This window comes from Phyllostomus hastatus, unplaced genomic scaffold (genome assembly GCF_019186645.2).
Source record: "Phyllostomus hastatus isolate PE091 unplaced genomic scaffold, TTU_PhHast_1.1 phas_scaffold_12, whole genome shotgun sequence".
NCBI classification, from domain to species: domain Eukaryota; kingdom Metazoa; phylum Chordata; class Mammalia; order Chiroptera; family Phyllostomidae; genus Phyllostomus; species Phyllostomus hastatus.
This window is the reverse complement of record NW_025334007.1, coordinates 14,325,424-14,339,540: the sequence shown is the minus strand read 5'-3', so window position 1 is coordinate 14,339,540 and position 14,117 is coordinate 14,325,424. Positions and strand designations below refer to the sequence as shown.

General features: G+C 43.5%; 1 protein-coding gene and 2 pseudogenes across 2 annotated transcripts in view; 1 reads left to right on the top strand and 2 right to left on the bottom strand.

Moving 5' to 3' along the window:
• Positions 1 to 14,117, bottom strand: part of CTPS2 (CTP synthase 2) — a 99,775-nt gene that overhangs the window by 69,763 nt on the left and 15,895 nt on the right. For both annotated transcript variants that reach the window (XM_045856130.1, XM_045856131.1), the window contains exons 5-9: positions 11,662 to 11,778; positions 11,434 to 11,517; positions 10,425 to 10,505; positions 6,487 to 6,638; positions 2,026 to 2,158 (exon numbers count right to left, since the gene is read on the bottom strand). In XM_045856130.1, coding sequence (XP_045712086.1) covers positions 2,026 to 2,158; positions 6,487 to 6,638; positions 10,425 to 10,505; positions 11,434 to 11,517; positions 11,662 to 11,778 — 567 coding nt within the window. The remainder of the gene's footprint in view (positions 1 to 2,025; positions 2,159 to 6,486; positions 6,639 to 10,424; positions 10,506 to 11,433; positions 11,518 to 11,661; positions 11,779 to 14,117) is intronic.
• Positions 291 to 866, top strand: LOC123829888 (annotated as a pseudogene).
• Positions 2,459 to 2,558, bottom strand: LOC123830160 (annotated as a pseudogene).

The following is a 14,117-nucleotide window of genomic DNA, read 5'->3' as shown; positions in this document are numbered from 1 at the left end:
CTACGTCTATATCTTACCTACACAAAGAATATACTCAAACTATAACTCCACCTCTGCTATTGCATAATACTGATTTTAAAAAAAGAAATGATCACTTTGCCAGACATCACTTCTCAAAGTTACAAAGGACAACATAGCATTTTAAAAATCTGGATTCAATTCCAATGCTATGGGGGGAAAACATTCTATTAGTTTCCTGTTAGGCAAACACAATGCACTTAAATGAGCATGAAGTGTATATCGCTCTGGATGTGCAGAGCCAGATTTCAGAAACTGTGCCCTAAACCTGTATGAAGAACATCGTTCACGTGGCTATTGGTGGGACTGCTGTGTTTTTGAGGGTGCCAGTGTCTGGATGTTTTGTCCCTGCTAGTGGTGGCCGCCTTGCTTCCTGGTAGAGGTGTGGAGTTGGTGGCTGTGGCTTCTGGGCTGGGGTGACCTGTGCTCTCGGTGGAGGCAGGGAAGCTGGGCGGAGACACAGCCAGCACAGGGTGAGCAGCCGGATGGACCATTGCTGCTGCAGGATTTGCAGGTCGTTATGTTTTGCAACCACAAAGCACATGGAGGCTCAAGTCAAACAAGTTTTTCAAAGTCTACCAAAATCTGCCTTCAGTGACGGCTATTCCAGAGGTGGGTCTGCACCCAAAATGATAAAATGGAAAGCAGCATTAATACTAGGTCTGGGGAAAAAAGCTAGGTCTAGGCCCTACTGCCAATAAAAGAAAAATAAGAGATGATCATAGATAAGTTATGCTTTTAAATCCCCCAAAGGAGGATCTCCTTATAGAGCAGTCAAAATCAGTGAAGCTAAAGATTTATGAGAAGGTCAAGCTAAAAAAATGAAGTACATATATGATGAATTTTAAGTTATTAGTTATTTATACAAGTACCAACTTCTTATAAAATGTCCCGAAGCTACAGATTTTAAAAGTGATGTAGCACAAACTAAGTCAAAGAGTTGGCATAAGTTTCTTGTTTAGCTTTGAGGCTTTTAAATCAGATTATTGAATAGTTGGAGATTAATGCGCAATAATTATGTATAAATACATACCATTTGAATAGAAATGTTCATTACTCATTGAGCAAATAATTTGGTACTTACTTCAAGGCAAAGTGAACGTGAAGGTCTCTGCTTTCAAGGAACCCCAATCTAATGGGAGACTAAGAAACTAGTAATTAAAGCCCTGGCTGGCGTAGCTCAGTGGAATGAGCGCAGGCTGTGAACCAAAGCATCGCAGGTTCAATTCCCAGTCAGGGCACATGCCTGGATTGCAGGTCACGGACCCCAGCAACTGCACATTGATGTTTCTCTCTCTCTCTCTTTCTCCCTCCCTTCCCTCTCTAAAAACAAATAAATAAAATCTTAAAAAAAAAGAACTAGGTTTCTGAAACTTTAAAAAGAAAGAAACTGGTAATTAAAACACAATGTGACAAATATGATGGAATTAGCATAGGTTGTTCCAGTAGACTCATCTCACTGGGAAGAAAGATTGTAGAGGTACAGATAGCTGGCTTAGGTGCTTGGAACTGTTCATTTAAAAGTGAATTTAGTCTCAACTTTGATCTAAAAAAAAATTGATGTAGGTATGTATACATCACTGACAGAATTCAGATTTCATACATTAAAAACTTGATTTTTAAAAAATATTTTATTTAGTCTATGTTTTAGAGTAGGGTAAGTGGATGGGAGATAGAGCAGCAGAGACCAAAGTGTCAAAGGTGCGGTTGCTAGTCAGGGGTACATGGCCTGCAACTGCAGGCAATGTACCCCTGACTAGGGAATCGAACCTGGGACACTTTGGTTCTCAGCTCTCTCTCCCATCCACTGAGCTCTGCTAAACAAATAAAGTAAAAATCTTGATTTTAAAAAATGGTTATTGGTGGAAAAGTCTGCTTAGAAGGTCGGCCCGAGGTTGGCATCTAGAAACTTGGATTTGGGCATCTTTCAACACAATCTATGTCTCTGAAACACAAGCTACCAGGGGTAAATGACTGAAATACTCAGACGAGCAGGCCAGGACTCACCATCAGATTCAACTTGTGGTTGATGGCCAAGGCTGAGTGTTCCAGGGCTTTGAAAACAGAGGCATAGCAGTCCCTCAGCTTAGTGTATTTGCCAACCAGGGCTATGGAGCATGTTTTCTGTAACCTTTCATACCTGGGAGGGAAGACAAGCTTAAGGTTATACACATGTAACACGATACCACAAACGATGAGAACAGCCACTGTTCTCATGCCAAAGCCCTGTTCATATACACAGTAGTCCTTTTTCTTCTGAATGTATCTCATCTCCATTCCCCTTTGCAAATTCAGACCTTTACCTCCTCCCCTTTTATGTGTTTATTGTCACCAATTATCCCTATTTATGCCGTCAGCTCGTTTCCAAATTGCAGTAGCTAGTGTCTTCTTCTCTCTTTTCTTAATGTTATGACCGCCTTTAACCTTTACGTGATATTTAAAAAATATGGGACGCTTCACGAATTTGCTTGTCATCCTTGGGCTGGGGCCTTCTTTGTTTCACTCCAGTTTTTCAGTAGCCGTGCTGCCGAAGCGAGCACCCAAGACACTTTTCAAAACCTTAGAAACAGAGAAGCCTTGAACTTGATGTACTTGATTCAGGTTCCCACCCCACCTCCAAAGAACTCAAACCTGTATGTGGACAGGTTTTAAAATCATAAGAAATCCCAACATTGGCTTACAGGAGCAGGCACAGATGTAAATCAGAGAAAAAGTTCAAAGCATTAAAAATATAAAAAGGCCGTTCCCACCTCATAAATATGAGCTGTTCTTAAATTCATCTATAAGGTGACATCATATAAAAAAGGCATTCTGAGTGTCAACAGGAAACATTCCAATATTAACTATATAAGGTGACATTATATAAGAAAACACATTCAAAGTGTCTACATTAAAAATTGTTACACCTACATAATTTTATTAACCAATGTCACCCCAATAAATTCCATAAAAATTTTTTTCAAAATTGCTACATTCCCAGCTGGCTCACAAAAGCCAGATTACTCGTGGCATGCCTGAAGAATGGTGCTAAGAGAACTACTTAAAATGTTACTAGGCGCTTAGATCATTTTTATGGGAAAATTCCATTCTACATAAGACACTCAATCACATTTTACTATTAGAGACACAATCTTTACTGTTGCTTTTGTCAGGAAATCTGTTCAAAGAACATGAAAAATGTCTGGTCTGATACTCAGTATGTGGAAATGTCATCTTGAGGCTGAAGATATTTTAGGGCTTGGAAGCAAAGCCTTCCTCCAACACCTCAGAACAAAAATGTTACCGCGATGAGGAATATGCCTCATTCAGATCAACATCTGCAGGGAGTACAGGAGCAACACGACGGTGAACAGGCAAGAGGGGGAAAACGCACCAGTAGCGAAGAAGTCAAAACTGGCAGTAAAGGTGACTTTCTGGGAAGGTGACTAAAGTACCTAAGAGAAGACTGCTAAACCTTTCTTTCCCTTGCTGCTTAATTTTATGTTGCTCTAGAGATTGCGTAGCTGCCCTTGCTTCAACCCTGCTCTACATAAATGACGCGGGTAACAAAGCCAGTTGGTATCCAGCCAAGATTCCGAGAGACAGCAGAGGTAAATGCTTCCTGTCCCAACCGCATTTGAGCACAGGGCTTGGCTGAGCCCTCACCCCCATTCTCACTCCTCCATTGAGGGAGGGAAATCAGCTCTGCTCCCTGCAAGGAAGCAGAACTGGAGTCCGCACTGCCAGTTCCTCCTTCTGCTCACTCACGCCTGGCCTTCCCAGCACGAGAGGAGTCACTCGGCAGCCAGGTACGTCAGGTAAGTCCACTGGGTCACACCAACCAGGGCGGAAGGCCACACTGTCCAGGAAGGTATCCCGAGCCCACCCTTGTGGTGCCCCCCTCTTTCCCTCTTGGACCTGCAGGCTGGGCTCACAGAGCACTGCCCAGAGCAGCCGAGCCTGTAGCTCACAGTCTTTGAACCACCACCTGGGTTGGAGAGGCAGGCTGCTGACACTGCTATGAGCCGCTGGAGGGAAGCAGAGCTGGGGTCCACTTGGCAGGCCCATCCCCCACAGGCAAGTCCCCCTTGCTTGACTGAGAGGCAGTGTTGGCCCCACTTTGGGCCTCAGGTCCCAGGCAAGTTCTCCCATTTGTTCAGTAAGGAACCCCTAATCTCCGAGCAGCACTGGAGCTCCATCATCAAAGCTGCCTTTGGACCTCTCTTGGCCTCTTTGGATCTCTCTACAGGCTGTACTGAAGGGGCAGGGGCTGGAGAATGAACGCTCCAAACCACCATTACCAATAAACCAACATCCCCGCTAACATGATGCAGAGGGATCGATGCTGCTCAGGATCCCCCCCCCCCCCCCGCCCAGAACTTGTGAATGTGACCATATTTGGAAAATGAGTCTTTGCAGATGCAATTACATTAAGGATCTCAAGATGAGATCATCCTAGATTAGGATGGGCCTTAAGTTCAAAGATAAGAATGCTTACAAAAGAAGAGAAGGAGAGTCCTGGCTGTTGTGTCTCAGTGGATTGAGTGCCAGCCTGCAAACCAAAGGGATGCTGGCTCCATTACCACTCTAGGGCATATATACCTGGGTTTCAGGGCAGGTCCCCAGTTGGGGGCGCATGAGAGGCAACCACACACTGATGTTTCTCTCCCTCTCCCTCTGTCTAAAAAATAAAATAAATAAAATCTTTAAAGACAAGGAGAGAAGACACAGAAAAGTCCAGGTAATGGCAGAGGTTGGAGCGATGCGGCCACAAGGCAAGAAACGCCAAGGACTGCTAGCAGCCCTGCGAAGCTAGAAGAGACACAAGAAACGGATTCTCCCTATGAGCCTCCAGAAGGAACCAACCCTGCTGATGCCTTCACTTTGAACTTCTGACCTCCACAACTGTGAGAGAATAGATTTCTGCTGTTTTAAGCTACCCAATTTGTGGTACTTTGTAGCAGCACCCAAAGGACTGTAATATAAACACCAAACACTGGCTTTAAAAAGCACAGAGGCAACCTTGGCTGGCGTAGCTCAGTGGATTGAGCACAGACTGCGAACCAAAGTGTCGTAGGTTCGATTCCCAGTCAGGGCACATGCCTGGGTTGCAGGCCATGGCCCCCAGCAACCGCACATTGATGTTTCTCTCTCTCTTTCTCCCTCCCTTCCCTCTCTAAAAATAAATAAATAAAGTCTTTTTAAAAAAAGCACAGAGGCATCAAGTATAACTTAGAGCTATTTCCAATAAAAAGAGTTAAAATATTAAAATGTCTCATACTTAAAGAGGGTCAGCCAGAAGGTACTCAGAAAATTCCTACCAAGTGGCTGATTCCTTAAGCATTCTGGAAGACAGGGACTTAATCTAGATATCATTCATAAGAATACCTAAGCTCAAAAACTGTACTTCATGCCTGATTCTACTTGACCCGAGAATCTAAAACACTTTTTATATTTTTAAGTGAAACGGCAAGGGAGCTTCTGTCTACTGCTTATTTACCAAGGTCAGTAATTTTGTCGCCATCCTTTTAATACTTTTAATTATTGCTACCAACATCAGTCACCAATACTTAGTGTCTGACTCAGTGTTAAGGCCTGATGTGTTTTCTCTCATAATGACCACAATGTGGGTAGTAGTACCCCCCACTGTTCTATATGGATGGGAGAACAAGCTCAGAGAGATTAAGTAATCTGCCCAAGCAGAGGTTTGAATCCATGGTGCTTGATGCCAAAACCTACATTTTTTAAAATTTAGATACACTTGGCATATAGCGTATTAGTTTTATGGGTACTACATCATTCAATATATGTAGATATTGCTAAATGATCACCTCAATAAATCTAGTTAACATCCATCACCACATATAGTTACAAATTGCTTTTCCTTGTGATGAGAACACCAGAGCCTCCATTTGTAACTGCTGCACCTCCCGCCGCTCCCTAAGCTGCATTAGAAGCCAGGCAGCCCGGACTTGACCTTCCATGTGACTTCAAATGAGACAGACCTTGCCGAAGTGTTTATGATTGTCTTAAAGTTAAAACCTATCAGGGGTTTTAAAAATGATGCTGAGAGTTAAAAAACGCAGGATCGAACACTAACAACAGAGCCAAAACATTCAAAAGGATTTTCTTTAGGAAATTGTTAACCAAGTCTTAAAATCAAACAAAACAGGTAGAAGAGGGTATGGGGGGGATAAATGGTGATGGAAAAAGAGAAAATATAATACAATATTAAAGATAACAAGCACAGCAAAACAAAAAACCCATGATATCTAAAACTTTAAAATATTCAGAAACTAGAAATAAAGTAATAAATAAATCAAAATGCTTCAAAGACCCCAGAAATCTTCAAAGAATACAGCAAAACATCCTAACAATGCCCTACAACTTGAGAAATCTCCATACAAAAACATACACATGCAGAAACCCAAATGCAACATACAGCCTCAAGAATTATTAAAGAGTACATTAGCGATTCCTTTCACGTACCTGTCGGCCATATTTCTCCACTTGAAAAGCAAATTATTTGCAGAATCACCAATAGGCAAATTCAATCTCTCTTTAAAATATTTAACAATGCCTTGTTCCTCCAAAAGCACAGGCACTCGGTATGTGGAAGAAACATCATGGATACATATAACCTGGTTGATGATAAAAACACCATATTTAAGTGGAATGACTCATATGCCACAGAATGAGCTCAAGAATAAGTCAGAACTTGCGAGTCTGGCAGTTCATTTACACTGACACAAGAAAACCAAGAGCCCAGCCACCTAAACAAGAGGCAGAATTAGCACCAAGTTAGTTTGATCTAATTAAAAAAAATGCTTTGAATCCATTATTCTAGCTCTGGAACCATGGATGCTGTGGTCGAATAAAAAATATATATATGGTATATAGTCTTTGTTCCCGATTCCTGACAGAGCTTCAAAAACATTTGGAATTTTCTGAGGGACAGAGGGTATCTTTGTTATGCCAAAGAGGTGAGGCAGGGTGGCCCCTGGATTGCTTCAGGATAGGAGTTACAGGAAAAACCAATCAAACCATTAGAGGGCTGGAACTTTTTCAGCCACCTGACCTCCAGGGAGGGGACAGTGCAGGGCAGGGTGGGGAGCGGGACTTAAGAGATTGAGTTCAATCACGTGACCAATGACTTAATCATGCTTATGTAATGCAACCCCAATAATCCGAAGACTGAGGGGAGCATCCTGGTTGGTGAATATACAGGTGTGCAGGAGGGCAGCTCACCTTGACTCCATGGAGATAAGAGCTCTTGCACTCAGGACCCTCCTAGACCTTGCCCTATGCATCTCGTCATCTGGCTGTTCATTTGCACCCTTTATAATAAAACAGTAATCATCAATACAGCACTTTCCTGAGTTCTATGAGCTGTTCTAGAAAATTCTCAACACTGAAAAGATTGTGGGGAGCCCCACATTGGTAGTCAGCCAGGCAGAACTGTGGGTGGCTCGGAGCATTGGAAACTTGCTGCTGGTGCCCGAAGTGACCGCGCCCTTGGAGAGGACTGAGCCCACAAACGTATGGAGTCTGACTCTCACTCTGGGTAGTTAGTGTCAGAGCTGAATTGCAGGACCCCCAGCTGGTATCAGAGAATCGGTGCTGGCACATGGATGCTTCTTTATATGTCAATATGGAGACACACGGCCCACGGCACCATTTTCTAAGTCTGCATTAAAGCAGTAGCATTGAATCCATACACCTTTGTCTCCTACACGTGGGTATGCAGTTTGTTCAGTCATTTGTTGTTGTTGCGGCTGCTATCGTTTCTTTTGTCCTTTCCCTTCTTTTGAGTAAACGTATAAGCCCACATTGAACACAGTCAGAGTAATTACACCTGTTAGAGGAGAACGGCTCCTTTGCCAGGTGGTGTGGTTGTTCAACGCTTTCACCACCCTCTCGAGCACATCCAAGAAGCCACTGGCAGGCATTTAAGGATCTGCCACATCTTACATAAATGCCAAGAAACGCTCTGCCAACAATATGTGTGCAGTCTTCCCAAATCCATAGCTATCCAACCAGGGGTTCCTAAGCTGTTTGGACTCCGTCGGCTTGATACTTAATAATAGTGAGAATAGCCCTGGCTGGTGTGGCTCAGTGAATTGAGAACCAGCCTGTGAACTAAAAGGTTGTGGGTTCGATTCCCAGTCAGAGCACATGCCTGGGTTGCGGGCCAGGTCCCTGCATGGGGGTGCATGAGAGGCAACCACGCATTGCCGTTTCTCTCCCTCTCTTTCTCCCTCTGTTCCCCTTTTTCTGAAAATAAATGAATAAAAATCTTAACAAAAAGAATAATGAGAATAGTGTGCCTCACTTGTGCATTGACCAACACAATTGAAGTGCCAAGATGCCACTGATAGGAGACCCTGTCTCACAATTACTATTTAAAACTAAATCCCTGGACAACCACAGCTCCCACAAATGGAAAGCATGGAGTGTGGAGCTATTTACGCAGCCTCCATGCCAGAGCAAGATGTTTTTAAAATGTCAGAGGAATGGGCCACATCCACAGAGATGCCTCCGTTTCTCCATGCTGTCCTCAGCAACCCCAGCGAGAAGAGCTTTAGATGCAAATTCACCGGTAACTATGAAGAAGTAGTATCAACTCATATCAGAAAAAAACAGTGGGCTGGAAAATGGCTAATACACTGGACTGTGGACTGGTGGGACAGAGCATTCCTCAGAATCTGCGGTTACATAGAACACAGACTCAGTGTGGCAGAAAGCGTGGATGCAATCTGTTCTCAGAGCTGAGAACAAAAAGGGGGGCTCTGCAATTCTAACAAGCTCAGCAATGGAAAGCAGCCTCACAGGATGATCTGATCACAAATTCCTCCCTGGGAAGGTCTTGGTGGGTAATCGCTTCAGGCCCTTTACCTTCCCTGGCGAAAGGTGTATCTTTGCCTTAAGCCAGCCCCGGCCATTCTTCTTCTGCATCTACGTTAAGCCCCTTCGAAATGCCAGAGTAATCCTCTTTTCTGGACTTCTCAGAGGCATCGCCACCCTCAGGCAATCATAAGGCCTTGTTAACTTCCCTGTAATCCAATCCCCACCTTGCTTTCTCCCACCTTCCTGTAATCTTCCTTACATTCCCTCAATTCCGAATATAGAAAAGCAACTGCAAAGCTGTCATTTTCCAGAGCATTCGCTATCTTGCTTCTTGGCATTCGTCAGTTTGGCTCAAATAAACTCAGGTTTGGGTGTTCTTATGTCAACAGAACTCGCAGCAACCCAGCTCTATAAGCTGTATTCTACTTCTATTTAGGAAACCAGGTTGTATTTGTTTAATAGACATGCGAAATACCATTCACCAATAGGAAGAATGCAAAAAAAAAAAACAATTGAACAAAATCAAAATGGCTTGATGACATACAAACTCGAGAGAGACCTTTAAACTGTAATGACAGTTTTCAGAACAGATCAGACTTATGCACTGACCCTGAAGCATCTGGCAGGAGGTTCTTCAGTCAGGCTGTCCCCTGAGATACAGAAATCTGATTAGGTGGTTTCTAGGCTTCAGAGAGCTCAGAGCTTATCTGAAGAAAACAAAAGGTTTCTGCTAAACCTCGCCCTTTTCTGAGCACTGGTTATAGCACTTTTTAAATTATAGCCAACTCTGATCCCTTGTGCCTGAGCTTTACTGCAAACAAGAGACAGAGATAAAAAAAAAAATGATAGAAAAAAGAAAAGCTAACTCTCAGACACCCAGGTGGAAAGTGTGGCGAGACAGAGGACCTGAGCCCAAATCGAGTTACAATTTCTGCACCAACAAATCGAACTGAGGCTGCTGATGTAATCAGAAGTGGTAGCAGGTACAAAGGAGAAATCGAAGGGAAAGCAGTCTGTGTCCTGGAAAGACAAGATCAAGTGATGATAAGCAGGCTTGGTCCTCTTTCTAGAGGTTTAACTTGGAGTTAAAAAGCCCACCTGGCCCTGGCTTGCTGTGGCTCAGTTGGTTGGAGCAGCATCCCATAAGCCAAAGCGTTGCAGGTTCGATTCCTGGTTAGGGCACAGGCCTGGGTTGCAGGTTTGGTCCACAGTCGGGGTGCATATGAGTGGCAACTGATCCGTATTTGTCTCTCACATCAATATTTCTCTCCCCCCGCCACCCTCCCTTCCCCTCTTTCTAAACTCAGTGCAATGTCCTCAGGTGGGAATAAAATATAAAATAAACTAAAAGCCCACCCGGTTTTGTACCTATAACGGAAAGAGTGATTATGCAAAGAAACGTGCGCTCTATCTAAGGAATCAGGAGTCTCAAGATTGCTCACTTAAACGCAAGGGAGCCGTGGTTGGCTATGAATTTTCATAAATGCTGTGAAAAGTAATATGATAATTTAAGAGGTGTAAAGCATTGGCATCAGCAGAAGTGCCTACAAGGCAATAAAACTTAAAAGAGCAGCACTAACCTGTTCAGGGTTCACATGACAAAACATAGAAATCTTTTCCTTCACAGCCATTTCGATGGGCGTTGAACTCCGGCAGACAATCTGTCAAAGTCAGTTATACACAGGTCAGCAAGCAGGAATCGACTGTCCACGCCACCATTCGTTTTCAGAAAGATGCGAGATAAACTTCTTTTTGCAACAACAGACTTGACCAAATAAGTGTGTGCTTATTCTGGGCATTCCATTGGCCTTTTAGAGCCTGGTCTGAGCACTAAAATAAGCAAGTACAATCACACTCAGCACTACTCTACCAGTAACAATTCGAAATGTAAAGGCGCGGCTATAGATAAATGTAAACAATGGATGGTACCGTGTTTCAATAAAACTTTATTCACAATTTTAAAAGCTTAAAAAATGTATTTATAAGCCCTGGCTGGTGTGGTTCAGTGGATTGACTGATGGCCTGTGAACCAGAGGGTTCCAGGTTCGATTCCCAGTCAGGGCACATGTCTGGGTTGTGGGCCAGGTCCCTACATGGGGGCTCATGAGAGGCAACCATACGTTGCTGTTTCTCTTCCTCTCTTTCTCCCTCCCTTCCCTTCTGTCTAAAAATAAAATAAATAAAATCTTTTAAAAAATGCATTTACAGGCAACAGGCCTACTGGCCCCTGATCTAGACTACTGGCAATAACTGGATTACCTGCTGTGCATAACAGCAGTGACAGCCGATCCTGGCAGAGTCACAGCAAACTCTCCAAGGTCCCACCTCATTCTCAAGGACCCAGGGACAATACAAAATGGCAGGACATTAAACATGCCCAGCTGTCAGTGTGACAAATCAAAGGAGGGCCTGGAGAAGAACCAGTGGCCAATTCAGGAATGTGTAAAGCGACACTTGAGGATGAGGGAATACCCTTCCCTGGCTTAATGTCATCAGAACCATTTGAGAGCTAGAAAGGACTTAGATGATGTTATAGATTAAGGAAAGGAGGTCCTATTGCAAGAAACTCACCCATTCTCTTCAACTCACCAGATCAGGAGACAGACCCAACCCTCTCAGCGCACGAACACTGTTTTGTGTGGGTTTGGTTTTTTGTTCTCCGGTAGCACTGGGCTGGAAAGAAACGGGTCACTCTTAGTATGTTGGGCAGTTAGCTCTCCTGGATGGTGAATGGATCCCTAGCTAAAACACAGAATACGCAGAATATCATAGGAAGACTTATCGAAGTTGCCGACTATACTTATCTGGAAAGCTCACCTGTGGGACAAGGCTAACGTGGATGTTACAGAAATTCTCTCTTTTTGCTTTAAACTGAAATTGTCTGAATGCTTCCACAAACGGCATTCCTTCAATGTCTCCGATGGTGCCACCCAGCTGGGATGCAAAAAAAGACACAAGTGATCTTCCATGTTATATAGACCAATAGAAAAAGTCTTAAAAAGCCAAGCAGAAGTTTGATATTTGCACAAAAACAGACATTTGTAACTATGCTAAAGATCATTGAATTGCACCCTGAAAACAGGCAAGATTTATGATATATAAATTAAATGAAAGAGAAAAGCATTGTACATTTAAAAGGGAGACGAAGCAAAGGGAAGAAAACATGGAGACTAGAAAGGCAAATAATAAGGGCTGGAGTGCAACACAGTCAGGTAAACAGGAAAGAAAGTAAGCAGAGCCTCAAGAAAAAAGAAGAAAGCAAGGGTGAGGAGGGCTTCCAGGATGATCTGACTGCTGTGTTTATAAGATCACTTTGCTTGTTATGTGGAGATATGGAGTAAATTAAGCAAATGACTCATGCTATCATTGATTCACTTGGATTTTACAGACTCGTAAGTTCCCATACCCCACCCCCCAAATGGGGGATCATTATAAGGCTCTCAACCTTTCATTTCATTAAGACTGAAAATGTTACCCTGGCTGGTGTGGCTCAGTGGATTGAGCACCAGCCTGCAAACCAAAGGGCCACTGGCTCGATTCCCAGTCAGGGCACATGCCTGGGTTGTGGGCCAGGTCCCCAGTAGAGGGCACATGAGAGGCAGCCACACATTGATGTTTCTCTTCCTCTCTCCCTCCTCTCCCCTCTTTCTAAAGATAAATAAATAAAATCTTGAAAAAAAAGATGGAAAATGTTAAGAAAATGCACGTTTTAAAAAAAGAGAAGGCAAGTCATGAGCAGATAAAAAAAAAATCCAGACTATAAAGGCGTCTGGCTCTAACTTGTATGAAATAGTGAGTATTCTCTCTCTCCATGAACAAACAAACAAACAAACAAACAGATGCGCAGAGGCACACACTTGCATGCATCTGAACAGTCTCCTTGTAATGGTAGTACTACCAGAATTAAATCCCTACTGTTAAAACATGTTAGCTTTCTGAAACAAGCAGTACCAAAAGTCCCGACAACTATAATCCTTTGATAAATGTTAACTTAATTTACAATGTGCTTCCAATAGTTACTTAAGCATTTTACTTTAGACCGGGATAAAATTCACCTTAACCCATTCATCGTAACCGTATTTAAATACTTAAAGACTATCACATGGATTTTTAAATGAATCCTCTAGTATTTGAGCACCTACTACATGCTCAGCACTATGAATGAAGTGCTGGAAGAATTTAAGAGAAGGTGCTCCTAAGGAGCTCAGAATTTAGCAAGGGAAATAGAATGGAACTAGAGAATAAGAACCAGGAGTAAAACCTAAGCACGAGGCAGAATGATCTGGCTGTTGAGCAGGAAGAGGTCACCATGAGCCCAGCCCCAGAATTCACCATCTTCTCTGGCTTCAGCTACTTGACTAGGTCCACTTGACTAGGTCCAGAATGTACTTCGAGCCCTGATCTCTCTTCCCAGCACCATTGGGCTATGTAGCCAGCTTGTACTTGACGTCTCGGATGGATCAATAATCACCCAAACTTACCACCTCCCAAACTGAACTACTGAACTCCTGACCCACCCTCTCTGGGCCTCTTTCTATGGGTACTTCCTCATCTCAGCAAACAGCATCTCCTCCCACTAACTGGCTCAAGCTAGAAGCCTGGAAATCATCCTCAGGTCCCCCCCCTCTTCTCACCCAATACAGTTCATTTGGTCATAACTCCAAAACTCCTGGCACAGCTCTCCACTGCTACCATCCTAGACGCTCAAGCCCACACCATCTTTTGCCAGGATTGCCCCAATGATCTAAACCAGAGAGTGGCAAAGCATGGCCTACTGCCTGTCTTTATGTAGAAGTTGTATTGGCACGCAGCTGTGCCCATTCATTTACATGTCGCCTATGGATGCGTTTGCACCACAATAACCGAGTTGAGAAGTGACAGAGTCTCCCCCACCAGCAAAGCTAAACAATCTAAACTTATTTACTGTTTGGCCCTTTACATAAAAAGCTGGTAGATCTGCAATCCTTTTTTGTTGTTGTTGTTTTAAAAGATTTTATTTAGTTATCTTTAGAGAGAGGGGAAGGGAGGGAGTAAGAGAGGGAGAAAAACATCAATGGGCAAGAGAAACATCTATCTGTAGCCTCTCGTACACCGCCAACCAGGGACCAAATCAATAAGCCACGCATGCGCCCTCATGGGGAACCGAACAGGCAACATTTCGGTTTGCAGGACCACACCCAACCCACTGAGCCACACCAGTCAGGGAGATCCCCAATCTTAATCGCCCACAACTTCCATCTCTCCTGTTCTACAGTCAAACCCATTTGTCACAC